The sequence below is a fragment of the Myiozetetes cayanensis genome, unplaced genomic scaffold (assembly GCF_022539395.1).
Source record: "Myiozetetes cayanensis isolate MyiCay16 unplaced genomic scaffold, myiCay2020 scf12, whole genome shotgun sequence".
Taxonomy (NCBI): domain Eukaryota; kingdom Metazoa; phylum Chordata; class Aves; order Passeriformes; family Tyrannidae; genus Myiozetetes; species Myiozetetes cayanensis.
Window position 1 is genome coordinate 13,492,604 of NW_026086826.1, and position 18,102 is coordinate 13,510,705.

Sequence of the window (18,102 nt, forward strand, 5' to 3'; positions counted from 1 at the left end):
ATGACAAGCTGGATAACTGAACTTAATCAAACAATATTAACTGTTAGAATGAACAAGAGAAATTATGCACACTTTCTTTCCTCTATTTTTTTTATATGTTGGAGGGAAAAAGAACGTTTCACATCATACCAAGTGCTAAACCAAATTCAGCTCCAAGCTGAGAACACCTTGGTGGGGAAGTCCCAGGTGGTCCAACCTGACAGGCTGCAGGGACAGGTACCAGGTGGCCTTGGGGGTTCCTGGTGTCCCCCACCACCCCCAGGATTCCCCCAGCAGAGCCACGCACCAGTAAACTTCTTCCTTCAGAAGGCAACCACATGAACAGCCTGCTGTCTCTACTGAGAATGTTTCAAATTTCCTTAGAGACCGATCCTCATCCAATCACCCAAACAGAGTTTCTCATCTCCTTGCATTGTACTGCACATCACGGCAAGTTAAACCAGGAAATTTCAGCCCAACAACATCATCAGCCACCAGAACCTACTCAGATAATGACTCAAAACGGAGGGTTTGCACCTCAACCTCCTTAGTGACACCAACCCAGCCATGACACAGCATAGCTCCCTTTGCCACCGTGACACAAAGCCCAACACTACAGTTGCACCACTTGCACCAGACTTTCCTTTGCCGCCGCTTCTCCACCAGATTTATGGAATAAGAAGCAACATGACTTACAGCTTACTGTGACTTTTACTTTTTTCACATCTGGGACTGAGACGTCATTTTCTGCGCTGCATTCGTATTCCCCCGCCTGGTCTCTTGTAATTCCATAGATGTCCAAGTACTGCCCGCTCTCAAAGGGCTTTGCTGAAATGAAACAATCAGAGAAAGAAATTACTGGAAGCTGAGCACAAAACACAGGAAGCTTCAACACCTGACCAGCATTCAGAGGATTTAACACACATGCAAGGGGAGCCGGGAGCTGCTGCAGCCTTCACCCAGAAACGCCACTCCAGGAGCTTGAGGTGAACTGAAAACCCCCTCAGGCTCCTGCAGTTGAACAAAGGTTCTCTCCCATCCCTGCCCCACAGTGATGCTCAGACACATTTATATACACGTGAGTAATTTGCACCTGATGGGCTTCACAGAACAGAGAAGCTGTGGCTGCCTTGCCCCAGGAAGTGTTCAAGACCAGGTTGGGCAGGGCCACCTTCCACCTGACCAGGTTGCTCCAGGCCCTGCCCATGGGAGTTCATGGAATTAGGTGTGCTTTAAATCCCTGTCTTAAAAGCTTCAGCATCCATTAGGGTTGATGGTTTGCACCTGTGCAGAGCCCAACCCCTGAAGGGACCATGGGCAATTCCTGGAGCAGCTAATCTGTCCTTGCTGCCCATTACAGCTGCCTTCACTGGCCAGGGACCATTTGTCCTTGTTACATCACCCAGCAGAGCATGAAGCTGGATGGTGAACCCCCTAGGGCTGCCAGAGCCAGGCATGTCCCGGAGGGAACCAGTGGTTGATCCCCTCTGATGGGGGGCAGTAGGTGTAAAATGGGTCATCACACCTCCTACCTCCAGAGAAAAAGCTCTTCCAGGCTTGCTCACCACCCACTCAGTGCTTACGTGTTGTGCCCTAATAAAAATCTCATCATATTAGTAAAAAACTAATGAAGAGCTCTCCTTTCCCAAAGGAGCCAAATCCAGGAAAGGGGATCCTCAGTGTTTGCCTTGTTACACAGAAATAAGGACAGTGTGAGTGAGCATTTCTGAGCACAGGCCAAGGTCTGTCTGCTGGGAAACAACAGGAAATCAAAGGGAATGTTTGTGTCTGTAAAACCTCAGTGCCCTGCAACGCACACATAGATTGTTTCAGAGACCAGTGCCAATGACACCACTCAAGAGCTCCTTTAACTCCACTTGACACAGCAGATACAGGCATTTCTGGAGCTCCAGAAATCCCAGTACCTCCCAGTGTTTCCCTGCTGTGGTTCCCACGTTGCAGGGAATGCTCAGATATCCCTCAGATGAAAACTGCTCCCTGCTTTCAAGTTCATCTCTCCATGTCTTTTAAGCAGAGCTCCCGATGTGATGGCCAAGTAATTGGTTTAGATTCCTCACAAGGCACCCACCACATAATAAATAAAAAAACGTTAAATATAATTATTATTTTAACACAGTATATCACAGCAGCCACGACCACAGACGCTGGAGATTATAGGTCTAAAGGTTTAAAAGACTTGCTGGAAGTGTTTTCCCACCCAGACAAGCCTTTAATTGACTGTTAATAACTGTGTGGCTTGTGGAGCACTGAAAAAAACCCAGAGTGGGCAGTGAGGACCAAGCAGGAGCTTGGTTATGTCATGTCCATCATGGTGGTGAATTAATTTGCTTATCTGCTCATGAATTAATGTTTTAAAGTGTGCAAGGTTCAGAACATCAATTATCACATCGTTCAGCACGGCAGCTCATTAACACGCACATGACACTGTGTCTGTCACGGGGAGGAGCCCAAGTGAGCACTGGTGGTGGGAAGTAGAAAGATAAGACTGAAATAGGAAAATTATTGTGAATTGAAGTGAATATTCATAACAGGTAGTGAAACAGTTTGTGGGACATGAGGAATTGCATAAGGATTTTTAATTGCATGATTTTTTTTTTCTCCTCCATGTTCATAGGAATAAATGATAAAAAAACCCTTCCCCAAACAAAGCAGGTGTTGCTGTTCCCAGTGTGGTCCCATCCTGCTCTGCTTCAGCCAGTTGAAGCAATTCCCAGGAAAACTGTATTTCCTCTTGCTTTGAACAGCAGAGAAGGATGCAAAGGCCCCCCTGAACAGGAGCATTGGCCCACAGAGAGGATAAAGACCTTCCAGCAATTCTGCTTTGGTTCAAACGCCAAGAAAATTATATAAAATGCAAAATTCTCTCTTGTGTCAGGTTAAAAATAACTAAAAATGATGCGATTGTAATGCTCTCCAATGTCAGTGCTTCCCTGGATATATGTTAGGCATCAAAACATTGTACAGCATCCCAGAATCACGGAGATTGGAAAAGCCCTCCCAGACCATTGAGTCCAACCTGTGCCCAATCCCCACATTATCACCCAGCCCAGAGCACTGAGGGCCACGTCCAGTTGTTCCCTGGACACCTCCAGGGAATGGGACTCTACTACCTGCTTGGGCAGCCCAGTGCACTGAATCCTGAGATAAACTTATGATGCATCCCATCCCAATTCTCAATATAAATTTGGAGAAAAAGAATACAAAATACATCTCCAACTACTTGGAATTTTATTAGAAGTTCATAGTGTTTTGGGGGTGAGGTAAAACCAAACATTCTCTGCTCTAAACTTCTGGTTAAATGTCAACACACCACAGAATGGCCTGAGTTGGAAGGGACCTTAAAGATCATCCAGTTCCAATCCCCCATGGGCAGGGACACCTTCCACTAGACCAGGTTGCCCAGAGCTCCAGCCAACCTGGCCCTGGACACTTCCAGGGATGGGGCAGCCACAGCTTCTCTGGGCAACCTGTGCCAGGGCCTCCCCACTCTCACAGGGAGGAATCCCATCTAATCCTGCCCTCCGGCAGTTTAAAGCCTTTCTCCCTGTTCTGCCACTCCAGGCCCTTGTAAATAGTCTCTCTCCATCTTTGTTGTAACTCCTTCAGGTCCTGGAAGGCCCCACTTAGGTCACCCTGAAGCCTTCTGTTCTCCAGACTGAACAATCCCAATTCTCTCAACCTTCACTCACAGCAGAGCTGCTCCATCCCTCTGATCATCTTGATACCTCCTCTGGACCCGTTCCAACAGCTCAGTGTCCCTCCTGTGCTGGGACCCCTGAGTTGGAGGCAGCTCTGCAAGTGGGTCCCACCTGAGTGGGCAGAGGGGCAGAATCCCCTCCCTGCATCTGCCAGCCAGTTCATTGGTTTAGATTCCTCACAAGCCACTCACCACTTAAATCATCATTCCTGTTAGAATGATTCCCAAAACTGCACATCAGCCCTTTCCATGACCCTTGTATTTATACAGATTTATGCTGAGCTCTGACTGTCATTTATGCTGCAAATGCTCCTGTGTTTTGATAGTGCTGGGCAGATCTGGGATTTTATGCAACTCACACACACATTCCAGATCTTCAAATTAAGGCAATTTAAAACCCTCATGTCCCCCAAAATGTTATATCCAGCTCACCTAAGTAAACTCTTAGTAAATATGAGAGATGAAACTCTTAGGAATACACTGATACCCCATTTAATTTCCCCAATTCGCCTGCCCTGCGATGTCCCTTCCTCAGCCTGTTCTTAGTTCCAGAGATCTCCCATGGCTGTGTGGGAGCACGTGGATCATGTGAGAGCACGTGCATTGAGCTGTGGGAGGGATCTGTGCATCAGTATATGTAAGTGTGTTTATGCTGCATCATGTGAGCATCCAGCTGAGGCAAGGAGATCCATAAGCAGCAGGAGAATAAACTGTGGATGAAGACACTGGGGAAAGAAGATGAGTTTCAGGAGATAACTCAGTTTTCTCACTGTTTTTTCCTATGATCTCTCACAGTCCTGGATAACCAACCCTTACTCTGTTCTTCTGCAGCCCACAAGCATTTTATAGACTCATCAAGAGACTGGAAATATTTCTGGCTGCCTTTTCTGGCCATCAAGCCAAAATACTCCTCAGGCTTTGTATCTGAGAAAAGGAAATCTGAAGGTTCATTAGCAGCAGTCCCTCAGCCTGAGGTCGTGTCAGCCAAGAACTTTGATCAAAGATAAGAAAAAAACATTGGTTGAAGTAAAAGGAACATAAACATGAGGGTGCCTCACATCCAAGGCCATTCCTGATGGGATTTTCAGAAGATCTCTTAACTAGATTATTGATGCATATACAGATACCTAAGTAAACAGGTCTGGACAGCACAGGTGAGGAGACCAGACTTCTCCAGGAAGGGAAACGGCTGTGAAACTAAGCTTGAATGTCTATTTTCTGCCACTGACGTGTGATCTGACGTCTGATAAATCCTCAACGCTTTTATTCCTCAGGAGAGCACACGATTTTCTCACCACACCTGTGGGTTCTGGCACAGGTGCAGCACACACACGCATGGCCATATGGACCCATTCTCACAGGCTTGGATGGAGGAGTTCTGCAAGGGCAGCACTTGCCTCCCCTGTGTTAAATATGAGTCAGCCCAAAGAAAAATCTGGTGCAAGTCCAGAGAAGCTCCAAAAATGGCTGAGGACTTCAGCTGAACCAAGGGGAATTTATTTTTATTTTTTCCTTATTCACTAGGATATTATATAACTACAATATAGTTCCAGTTTATGAACTGTAAAACAGGTGGAGCAATTTTGTAAGGAGATAAAAGACAAGACATGGGCACACAGAATGACAAAGTTGAAAGTTCCAGGGGTTGAAGGGGGTTCAGAGGCTGCTGTTTGGAGAGCAGTGTGTTCTCCCAGTGTGGGCAATGTAAATCTCAGCCAGTTATCCAGAGATGTGGTGTGGAAAAGGTAGAACTGCTCCTACAAGAGGAATCATCTCAGTTTTCCCCATTCTCTACAGTTACACCAGATTCTGTCCCTGTACAGAGCCACTGCCAGGCTGCCCTGGAGTCTGAAATCATGGACTTAGTATGGCTTGGAGCAAGTTTAATTCCTTTCTTTGCTGACTTCATGCCAAGGAACACATGGTTGGCTCATACTCCACAACATGGACTGACCTTTCCCTCTCAGCAGCTGAGAATTAATGTAAAGGAGAACCAGCTCCATTTTAATACCTGATGCTGCCCAGAGAGGCTGTGGCTGTGCCATGCCTGGAAGAGTTCAAGGCCAGGTAGGACAGGGTTTGGAGCCCTGGGATAGTGGAAGGTGTCCCTTCCCATGGCAAGGGGTGGAACTGGATGGGCTTTGAGGTCCCTTCCAACCCAAAGCAGCCTGGGATTCTGTGAATTTAAGATCCAGTAAACCAGATGTTACTTTGGAAGAAAAAAGTAACCCCTCCTGAGATAGGTTTGACCTGCATGTCATATATGGATATTGATGTTCCTGTATATCAGACCTCACTCTGATCTTTGCAGATCTGTTCAAAACCCTGTGATGACCACAGAAAATTAAAAAAGAGTAAATTAAAACTGTGTAAGGAAGAACTGGGCAATGATCTTTTTAATAAGAAAGCTACATGATTAAATCTCACCTGAGCTATTTATAATTCATAGGAGTTAATATGGGTATTTGGCTCTTGGGAAGGGGCTAATTATTCCCAATAAAGGCAATGCCTACAGTGGCTTTTGGAAGAGCCTTGGTCTGTCAGTCAGCTGGAGGCTAAGGGCACTCTGGGAATGGGGAGCAGGAGGGATGGGGCAGGAGGGAGTCTTGATAGGACCACATGGATGTTCATCCTGGGGTAAAGGACTGTGGTCTCAGGTGGTCTGACAGTTTTATAACATACCTTCCTCCTCTTTCTATATCAAAATTATATTCTGCAAATGATGACCTACTATTTAGGTACTGATTATCTGGCTCAAATACATTTGTTGACCCCTCCCATTTGACACAACTCTTCTGTTGGCAGTTTGCTGAAACTGAAAGCATAACTAAAGCTAAATGAATCACTAATAACTTTTTTTCCCATATTGTTTCGTATCCCTCAAAAGCTACACCATTTTTTTTTTGTAAAATGTACATTTAAAAAAGCATTATTAGTATGTTTAAAATATATTTTATTAATAAAAATGCCCAGAAGAAATTATTATGGGAATTAAAGCAGGAGGAACTGCAGGTATGGTTGGGATGACCACGGCAAACACTTGTGGTACCAAGTGATAGCACAAGAAGCAACGGGCAGAAACTGATGCCCAGAAAATTCCAGTTGAACACAAAGGAGGAGGTGATGTTCCCAGAGTGAAAACAGGAGCATCTTGATGCGTTTTAAAGATTATCTGTTACGTTTCTCTAAAAGCTTTATGCAAGCCCCAGATTTGGCACACTTGGTTCAAAAGACCAGGATCTCCCAAAAACAAGGGATGTTGTACAAAGGAAGTAAAAAGCGGGTGAAAAGTTGGTTTGGTTCTGAACACTAAAGACTTTGTTTCACTGAAATATCTCCTGAGAGTCACACACTACTCACTCAAAAGCGAAGTGTTTCTCACATAAAAATGAACTAATATCTGTGGGAATAAGCTCGGCCTGTATTAAAATTCTCATTCTCACTGCATTTTATGAGTTATTAATGAGTTCATCTACTTTTATTGAAAAGTAAAAAATACTTTCCATTTGTTATAAAATTGTCAAGAAAATAATCATACTTTTTTCTGTGCAATGATTTTTGACAGTTTTAGTTTGTATTTCAACAAATTGTGATCTTGCTCTTCTTTCTCAGTTCCTTCACAAATCCCTAATTATTTGACCATCTAAAATTGAGTATTCTTCTAACAACTGCATTTTATCGAGAATATTTTTTTAAAGATTTTAAGAAGATCTGAGGATTCCTGGGAATACCCTTAATTGTTCTTGCAGGGATGCTCAAACTTCTGAAACAGTCCTGATTAAAATGACATTTTTCTGAGTCTTCCTCAGAAACGCCCTGACCACAGTGCAATGCCACCTCACCCCAGAGTAATGGCTTGTGGTACTAAATGTCACTTAACTGGATCCTAATGCTAAATCTCCCAAGAATGGTACTTACAAGTCTCGTTAAAAAGAAAAGGCCAAAATTCCCATAACCTAAAACCAGAAGACACTGTCTTTTTTAAGGGAGACCTGTGATTTTGGAAGTCACTACTGCTTGTCCAAAGGCAAAGGGAAGAAACCCACCCAGCAGTTTATCCTGGGTGCTGTATTTGCTGTGCTGTCTTTAAACTGTTAATTAATCCCTCATTACTCTGTGCAGAGCTCCACACTGTTCCGCTGCAGCTCTTGGGAAGCTGCCAGCCCTGTGTTTGATATGAGGGAACCATCGATTTACTGACATGCCAAGCCTTTATCAACTGAGAAATGGCCCTCCAGGATCATGAGCCAGGCCATTAAATGCCTATAAAATATTAATCACAAATCTTTAAGTCCCTGAGGGGTTGTAGGATGGCCCGAGCCCCCCTGCAACTCCCATGTGCCCATCACTGGCATGTTCAGCTGCCCCATGCACATCATGCTCCTCTTGTAAGGCCTGATAGAACACCCTGAGTGCCCCCTGAGCATGAGTCCCAGGGGACACAGGTTTTAGGTGTTTTCCAGGATTATGCTCATCCATGCCCAGGATGAAACCAAGAAAGCACTTGGGCAAGGGAGAGTGGTGGGAGGTGCTGCCCCAGCCCAGGCCCTGGTGCTGTGCCTTTGGTGTTAACAGGGCACTGTGCCAAGTCTCCAGGCTGGGGATTCCCTGACACCTGGGGGTCCTGTGCAGCACTGATGGCTGGGAGAGGCAGGAATCCCTGTTCATAGTAAAAATCCAAAGCTATGGTTTTGTGTAAAGCACCCATCATGGAGTAGTAAATCTCAAGCTACTTCCACAAAGGGCACGGAATGAGGAGTTTACAACAAGGCAGGAAAAGGAGGGATATTCCCTATAAAGTCATCCAGGGGCAGACACAAAGGCTTGGTAAAGCCCCAAGGAATCTGAGCTCTAAATTAACCTGATCTTTGTCAGGGGAATGTGCTGGCATTGAGGCATTCCTGTGAAACCAGTGATACCATTGAGGCATTCCTGCAGGAACCTGGGACAGGACAAGCGGGAATGGCTTCCCACTGCCAGAGGGCAGTGTTAGATGGGATATTGGGACGGAATTCTTGGCTGTGAGGGTGGTGAGGCCCTGGCACAGGTTGTAGCAGAGAAGCTGTGGCTGGAATGAGATGGGCTTTCAGGCTTCTCCCAACCCAGGCTGGAAGGTCCAGGTTGTCTGAAACTACCTGGTGCCAACATATACAACACACAGCCAAGAGGCCACATACAGGTTTCTCTGGAGAGCACATCCCTGTCCTTCCTCCCTCCCAAAGTCGTCCTGGAGAACGCTGGCAGATTCCAGGGGTGCGTGAGTGGCAGCAGAGCTGACGGCTCTGGGCAGGCTTCTCCTGCCTGGCCCCTCTCCCATGGCACAGGTAAACCCTCCCTGGTCTGGGACAGTCTTAAGCCCTTTGCTGATCCTCCCTGCCTTGGTCTGTCACTGAAGATTCCCTGGCTCATCTCCAAACACTTACAGCTCAGTTGCGGGAACAGATGTTTCTGCTCAGGCCGGTAATGCTTCACCTGACCTGGGAGCACTGCGCCAGCGCCGGGATGGAGCTGTTCCCTGCGAGATGAGTAATGATGGCACGAGGGAGGCGTAGCTCTGTCAGTGCTCATCAGGTCAAATCACTGAATCATTTCACATTCTGCTGTTCAGGCACCTAAAGGGAACCAGCTTTGCTTTGGACTTAATGCAGCAATAAATCTCCTCCCTTTAGGAAGGTGACTGGGTGGCACTTTCTCCAGTGGGGCAGGATCCCACTTTATCCCCCGGCCTGGGAGCCCTTCAGCTCCAGCCCCAAAGGATCATCTCCCGCAGGATGTCACCTCGATGAAAGGAAAGTTCCATGTTAGAAAGCCCCTCACAGCCTTTAGGCTGTTCCCAAGCAGCTGACACAGTGACTGGGAACAGCAGGGTTGGAATAAGATAATCTTTCAGGTCCTTTTCAACTTGAACCATTCTATTTACAAGAGCCTGGAGTGACAGGACAAGGAATGGCTTCAAACTGGCAGAGACTAGGTTTAGATTGGATATGAGGAAGAAATTCTTCCCACTGAAGGTGGGGCCCTGGCACAGGTTGCCCAGAGAAGCTGTGGTTGCCCCATCCCTGGAAGTGTCCAAGGCCAGGTTGGACAGGGCTTGGAGCAACCTGGGATAGTGGAAGGTGACCCTGCCCATGGCATGGGGGTTTGGAAGGAGATGAGCTTTAAGGTTCCCTCCAACCCAAATCATTCCAGGATTTGGTGAACCAGGAGAAAATAATCACTAGGTTTGAGCTATCTGGGACAAAGCAGCTTGAGGAAAGAGGTCCTTCCAGCCAGCAGGATTGCCAGGCTGTTTGACACACTGCTACTTGAACTTGGAATTGCAAAATTGGGAAATGCGGTTTGACAGCAAAATCCTTCACATGACATGGTTGGTGCTGAGAGCAGCTTCAGTGTGCACAAACCCTCCTTTTCTAAGTGGTGAGCACCAAGGGGGAGCACTGGAACATGGCACTCAGTGCTCTGCTCTGGGTGACAAAGTGGGGATTGGTCAAGCAGCCAAGGGGACGCTGGAGGAGACCAGCTTCTCATTGATCACAAATTACACAATGCACAGTTACACTGGCATGAGAGGAAACTGGTGTGAAATGACCTCACCAGCAATATCTGCTCCATGTTTAGAATTTAGTAAGAAAAAAGAAACAAGAAAAAAAGAAAAAGAAAAGAAACAAGATAGAAACTCACATTTCTAAAACTTTCACTTTTAAACCTATTTTTAAGTGAGAGATGGAGCATTTTAAAAGATTTCACCATTTGTACACACACAAAGCCCTTGGAATCTGATCATAATCCATGTCAGTTAAGTATTTTCAGGCTGAAAATCCAAGTTTGAAGTACTTGCACTTGAACAAAGCACTTCTCATTTCTATCACGTGTGGACACATCTGAGAGGTGGCGGCTCTGCAGCAGAAGGGCAAGTGGAGCAGAATCTTTGACATTGGCTGGCTCAGGTCAAGCTTTGTTTGTTTCCCAGCATTTAGGGAGAGTTTTTAAAAACCCTCTTTGCCTCTCCCTCAGAGAAGGACCTGAGTGTTGTTCAGCAGTGTTATTGGGGAAGGGTCCTGCTGCCCAGGGACTGGCAGTGCCTTTTGTCCACAATGGAATTGGCTCCCAGGCTCCTTCCCCACCAGCCCAACGTGGTAATTGCAGAGCTCTGAAGATGAATTGCACTAATACATGGTCAGGCTCTGATGATACATTAATGCAATATATCTCCACAGCTTTAGGGCTGTCCAGGAGCAGCGGGAGAGGCATTAGAGTACCTTCAGTCCTATCACATCCTGCACACGCAGCAAATGGAAGAGGGAGGAGAGGGAGAGGACGGAGAGGAGCCATCATGTGAATGTGTTCAAATCTAAACTCAGCCTAATTTCTGTGAGCACTACCACTGTCTTCCTCAGTGCTGGTGAAAAATCTGTTATTTTGCTCATGCTAAACTATTCTTACAGGGTTTTGGGGGTTTGTTGGGTTATATTGGAAATGTTTCTGTGTCATGATTCCCTGGAACCAGGACGGAATGAACAATGGGTGTCCTTCTGCTGGGATCTGCCTTCCACTCAACATGGGAAGATCTCTGTTTATTCAGCTAAATTCACAATTTCTGAGAATCTGTTCTTCCAAATGCATCCCGGCATCCAGTTCATCATCCTGTTTGGGAAAATAACTGAAAGGTGGACTGGGAACAATGGAGATATAAGTGTGAGAAAAGAAGCAAGAGAGCAGGGAAGAACTGGAAAATATGGAACTGAGAGTAACCAGGGATCATAGAATCCCAGACTGGTTTGGGTTGGAAGGGACCCTACAGCCCACCTTGTTCCACGCCCTGCCATGGGCAGGGACACCTTCCACTATCCCAGGTTGCTCCAAGACCCATCCAACACGGCTACGGACACTTCCAGGGATGGGGCAGCTACAGCTTCTCTGGGCAACCTGTGCCAGGGCCTCACCACCCTCACAACCAAGAATTTCTTCCCAATATCCCCTCCAAACCTCCCCTCCTTCAGCCTAAAGCTGTTCCCCTTGTCCTTTCACTGCACTCTCTAAGCATCTCAATCCCTCTGTGGCTGGGGAAACTTTTGTCATAACCAAAGTGGAAAAGAATTTTGACATAACAGCACCTGAATTTTGGAATGCAGAAGCATTTTATCAAAAGTCTTCCAAATGCCTTTTGCTGGTTTTGCTGCCGACAGCTTTGCCAAACCCTCAGTGTAAACCCCCCACACACATTGGACATACAAGTGCTAAAGCTGGAGTAGTGTCAGACCTGAATTCTTTAACATTCTGGTTTCATTCTTAAACTATCGATGATGCACTTTGCTCTGAAATGTCAGAACAAAATAAGTAATACCTGCAATTTATTCGGGTGACATTTCAACAATACAGATTTCCAGATTACAAACTGCAGCCTGAGCGTTCCGCTGAGTGTGGAGATTTGCTGCATTTACATAATGGGGCTGTGTAATGAATATTTATATAATGAAAGCATTTACATAATGACTGCAAGTTAAACATGCACAATAAAGATTCCAGGCCAGTGATTTACAGACTGAGCTTAAAAATCACCTCAAAATGTATTTTATTTTTATTCCTACGAAAGGTTCAATTTATCTCGTGTTCCAAAAAATTGAATCCGACCTCCTGCAAGTCAAGGCTGCGTTGATGTAAATCATGATCATGCCCTGGAATTAGTCTACATTGAGTCATTTGTATTCAGAGATTTCAGTTCCTTATCTTTTAGCAGCAGCTTTGACAAACAATTTGAGAATATTCTAAATATGCTTGGTTAATATAATTTAGTGCTGGATTTGAGATACAACGCTTCCCTGTGAGCCTCATTAGTGCCACTGGGAATTACAGGGGAAAACTGGGAGAAATTAGAAAGTGCAGATGAAGCTGATGTTTAGAGAGAGGTGAGGAGCTGCAGACAGAATATAAACCATTACAGAGATCTGGTGTTTGCAACTCTCCTGCATTTTCTTTTCTAATAAATCCAGGCTTTATATTTGCCAGGCTGATGTTCCCTGGGCTGTGAGAGCCATTTGTAACTGTCTGCACATGGAACATGCACCTGAGCACAGGAGTGTTACTGGAATGGAAAAAGTCTTCTTTATTTGTTGCACTAGCAGAACATGTGCTGGAAATTGTACCTTTGCTTCCATCATGTTTTACAAGATTTTTGAGCAAGAAGTAATTTGGATCCTGTGTTCTCCCATTCCAGACCAAGCTGTGTCCGTTAATCAAGCAGGGGACACCCAAGGCACGTCCCAAGGCACAGATTCCCAGAATCCCAGAGGCTGGAAAAGAGCTCCAAGGCCATCAAGTCCAACATGTGGCCAATCCCCACTTTGTCACCCAGAGCAGAGCACTGAGTGCCATGTCCCAGTGCTCTCCCTTGGTGCCCACCACTTGGAAAAGGAGGGTTTGTGGGGATGCAGGTCTGTGACATGGCATCTGCAATGAATTTGCCAGACCTCAGCACTGAGGCTCATCAGGGCATCCCTGCCTGGCCTGTCCTGCCATGCTGTGTCAACCCAGGAGCTCTCCCTCCCATCAGAGACGTCCATGCCTAGTCTGTGGTAATTTTGCCTCTTTTTTTATCTCCCATGGGCACTATAAACTAAGAGGAGGGATTTAGATTAGAGATTGGGAATAATTTCTTGGCTGTGAGGGTGGGGAGGCCCTGGTACAGGTTGCCCAGAGAAGGTGTGGCTGCTCCATCCCTGGAAGTGTCCAAGGCCAGGTTGGATGGGGCTTGGAGCAACCTGGGATAGTGGAAGGTGTTCCTGCCCATGGCAAGGGTGGGACTGGATGAGCTTTAAGGTCCCTTTCAACCCAAATCAGTCTGAGATTCTGGGATTCTATTCATATCCACTTCCAAGAAGGGGTGAGAAGGCAAAGTGAAGCAAGAATTTGACACCTAAAAGGGAAACCAAAGAGAGGTTATACCTGCCTGCCCTTGGACCTTAAGTGGTGGGAACAGCTCCAGTTTGCTCTACTGGGCACTTGGTAGGAGCACTCTGAGCACCCCTGTTGTCTCTTCTCATTCCACAAGATCTTCCAAGAATGTCTGCCTCAAATTCCATTTTCAGTTTTCACTGTGGTAATGGATGAGCACACCTTTCATCATTCCCAGTCCTTTGGTTAAGGTACAGAGCCAGGGGCTCACTGGAAGCTCTTTGATTATCTGCATTAATTTTCATGGAGTCACTGAGGTTGAAAAACCCTGTCAGCTCATTGAGTCCAACCATTTCCCCAGCACTGCCAAGGCCACCACTCACCCATGTCCCCAGGTACCACATCTTTTTTTTCCCTGAATTCAAGATGAGGAAACTCTGCCTATTCCTCAGCCCCTTCTGCAGCCCGAGTGCACTAATTCTTCTTTTCTGCTTTATCCCTCTCCAGGAACATTATAAGAGCTCCTTTCTGCAGCCACTCAATGCTTTAAGCTATTACTCTAAAGTATCACCACGGTTTCTAATAAAATTTTATTTGACATTTAGTTAAAATCCATTTTCTGCTACAACTGAATTTTTCCTCGGGTCCCTTGATGGACACTTCAAGCCAAATTCATTGTCATTGTCTTAAAGGTCAAAAGTGAGGGTTTTTTTTCCAGATCTTGCTTTGTAAAGCAAACTGTTCCTCAGGATTATGAGAGGCTGTGACAGTCCATGAAAGCCTCCTTCCCTGCAATTACATGGATTTTATAAAAGTTGTGGGAGCAAAGAAAGCCTTTCATTGTAAAATCAATCATGACTGTAGAGTCCCTGTAAAAGAACCAGTGCAATGCCAGTCAAGCCAGCTGGGAGTAGGGAGCAGCTCCTCCCAGGAACACCAAATCCATCCTAATTTCCAGAGACAGGAAAAAGTATAAATCTGATATTTCCATTTATACTTTTAATTCCTCATAACATATTTTGTTTGCAATTATTCCTAAGTATAATTTACTTCATTCATTAAAACCATTCTAATAAGCTGTGCTGCATCAAGGAGTAATGACTCAATGGTATAGAATCCTAGAATATCCTGAATTGGAAGGGACCACTGAGTCCAACTCCAGGCTCTGCACAGGACACCCCAAAAAGCCCACCCTGCATCTGTAGTTATAGTAAAATAAATGACAGTAAATTAAACCTATTGTATGATGTGTTCATGTGTTTAACTTTCATGCCCATTTCTAGAGAGTCCTGTGTCTTCCTGATTATGTCCTTGCTTGGATTTTAATTGGAATTGTATGATCCATGTCTGCAGCCTGTTAAAACATACTTACTCATATTTAAGGTGCCCTGATGTCTTCATTTGTGTGTTAAAGTAGTATCCCAGTTTTCCCTGATCTCACCCAAAATCTGAAGAAGCTTATTTTCTAAAGGTCCCATTAGACACGCACTTTTCAAGGCAAAAATGCTGCCACTCGTCCCACTTCTGACCCCCCAAAATGCCAACCCTGTTGGGGTGGTAGCTCCACACTCACCAGACGGGGAGATGTGCCTCCAGGAGATGGAAGGCTCTGGTTTCCCTGTGGCCAGACACACCAGGGTCACGTTGCTGCCCTCGTTCACATTGATGTCACTGGAGATGCGGAATATCTTGGGAGACACTGGAATGAAACAAGGAGAAAGGAGTCATGGAAAGCTGCTGACTTGGTACAATCCCAGCAGAGCACGGAAAGCTGGGAGAGCTGGGATACCTGGATTTGCTGGGAGAGCTGGGATAGCTGGATTGCCTTTGGGATAAAATTACAGGTAGGTGTTGAAATGCAACTGTGCAAACCCTCAGTGAGGTGTGAGCACAACTATTTCCATCAGGTTTGCAGAGCTCAGCCCTGGATCCCAAATGCTACAACTGAGAAAGCAGCACTTCCCTGTGTTTTGTGCAAAGCAGGGGTTGCCCTCGATTTCCCAGGAAACATGGATGCTCTTGTTGAAAGGCTGAGCTTGCTCGTGACAGTGTGTAAAGAAGAGAAAATGAAATTGTTCTTGTACTTTTAAAAATTCAGATGCCTGTTACATCCTGCCTGTGTGTTCTTGGAGAGTTGTATCTCCTCCTGCAGAAGACTAAAATACATTTATTTCTGTTGCCTCATATTGCTCTGAGGCCCCAGCAGCACCAGGGCTAGGAAAAAAAATAAGCTGGATGTTTTTTTTCTTTGATTTCATCAGCAGAATTCTTCACTAACCTCATTTTCTGTACTACTTATACACCTGGGCATCAGAGAACAGAGTTCCACAGGGATGGAAAGTGACGGAAAGCATTAAATGGCCTGTCCTTAAGGGAATACTTTACTTGTAATGTTACAAAGGGAGAAAGGGAACTCAGGGTACCAGCAATGAAGGCAAGAATTCTGGCTTTCAGTGTGAATCTCTCTAAAGAAAAAACCCTCTCCAGACTTTCCTGAAGCCAGGAAGGTCTGATCCAGCAGAAATGTGCAGGCTTTTGTTTGGGTTTGAGGCTTATCCTCAGGAATTTTACAGTCTTTCTAAGCGAAGATTGGACCCATGACATGGTGGAAGGTGGAGAGTTTTCCAGACTTACAGAATGCAGATTAAGTGATTTTCTCTTAAGCATGTGCTTTGTTCTTTCCCTAATTGACTGGGCTCCTCTTTAATCTTGGTTTTACAGCAAGGAAATGAAATAAAACCTAGTAGTGTCATTACAATGACACTGAGCAGGTCACATCATTCATTCATTTCCAAAATAGAATTAGAAAAGAAATGAATAAGAGATGTACATCAATTAAAATAACACACAAATAAGCACAAACATGTAGTCCTGCTGTATAATGCAATTCTGTAAATTATATAAATGACACAATATGATCCAGTACTCATGGAGAATTGTTGATGTTATTATTATCAATTATTTCCCAGGAAGATCTTTTTTCCCATGATAGAAATTGGCTTTCACAGTATTTCTGGAACCGCACAGTGTGAGACAAATCAGGATTTCTGGTATATCAGTATGCTGCTAATTTTTCTGCTATTTACTGACTGATAGGGATCATTACATTCAGATCACTCAAATCTGTGGAATTTAGTAATTATGACTTAAATATATATGCATAAACACAATGGAATGTTAATATTTATTAAGAATTAAAAATGTTTATTTTGCATACATATTTCTTCTGATAACTCTAAAGAGACTGATATATGAGCAGATTTAGCATTTCATATCTGCTCTGCTGAGCTCGAGTGCAGATTAAACCCATCACAGAGCTCCTCTACATTTCAACAACTACAGCCTTCCACCCATCTCACGTGGCAGCTTGAGAAGGTCAGAAAAAATTAAATATAGCAGCGAATAAACATTTATTCAGTAAATGGATTAACGAGAGGCAGAAGAAATGAGATAATAAACAAGGTTGAAAAGAGGAATTAAACTCCTGAGTAAATTTTGTGCAGGGGTCCAATATGAAAAGTACTTTGCAGTAACCTGACTTCTCTTTTTAATGCTTTTAAATGAGAACCTCTCAATTTCAGACAAGGTGTGTGACCAAAGGCCTGGGAAGCTGCTGTGGGAGGGAAGGCTGAGAGGTCATTTAACCATAAGAAAAGAAGGTTTAAGAGAGACCTTGTCACCTTGTCATAGTATTGCAATGGTGGCTGAGGGAAATGTGGAGACTCCCTTCTTACAGGAGTCACATGGAAAAGGTGAGAGGTAACAAGAACACAAGAGGAAAACGTGTCACAGTAGAAACCATCAGCCACAGAATCATTAGGGTGGGAAAAGCCCTCCAGGATCATCACCTCCAATCTTTGGCCAAATATCCCCATGCCCACTAAGCCACATAAGCCCCTTCCAACCTGGCCTTGGACACTTCCAGGGATGGGGCAGCCACAGCTTCTCTAACCTGTGCCAGGGCCTCAGTACCCCCCCAGTAACAACTACAGGAGCTGAACATAAAGGCAACGTGGGCAGGGTGCCCTCAGTGAAAAGTGGTGGAGACACCACAGTTCTCCTCTCACCACACACAAAGCCCACCCCTGGGTGCTCTGTTTTAAGGACTCGTGACCATCTCCTGATCTCTGAAGACCTTCTCCAGATAGTCTTTGGATGTATGATTTTTTTCCACGTATACACAGGTTTTGTAATATTTTCTATACATCTGCCTTTTCAAATTTCAAAACCAAATCTCATTTAAATACATCTAAATATAGCTGTGAAAATGCAAAATATGCTGTTGGCGGGGCTTTTTTGAGATGTTTATCAGAGCTGTGACTCATCAGGTCTCGACCTGGGCTAACAATCTCCAGTAATTCATCCCACAAGCAGACGGAACAGGTCCCTGCTCAGTCCCCACTCTCTCCTGGGTGTGGCAGTGATGGGGGCATGGGACAGACATGCTGGTACAAGAAATGGTTTCTCTGAGGTGGCCAAGGTAGTCAGGGCCAGTGGTACAGCCCTAAAAGTCT

At 45.1% G+C, this 18,102-nt stretch overlaps 1 protein-coding gene and 1 long non-coding RNA gene across 2 annotated transcripts in view; both read right to left on the reverse strand.

The window, feature by feature from the left end:
* Nucleotides 1–18,102, reverse strand: part of LOC126635329 (uncharacterized) — a 494,663-nt gene that overhangs the window by 94,971 nt on the left and 381,590 nt on the right. The window lies entirely within an intron of this gene.
* Nucleotides 1–18,102, reverse strand: part of NEGR1 (neuronal growth regulator 1) — a 232,562-nt gene that overhangs the window by 94,971 nt on the left and 119,489 nt on the right. Inside the window, exons 3-4 of the mRNA XM_050306397.1 lie at nucleotides 15,162–15,287; nucleotides 676–807 (exon numbers count right to left, since the gene is read on the reverse strand). Of these exons, the coding sequence (XP_050162354.1) occupies nucleotides 676–807; nucleotides 15,162–15,287 (258 nt within the window). The remainder of the gene's footprint in view (nucleotides 1–675; nucleotides 808–15,161; nucleotides 15,288–18,102) is intronic.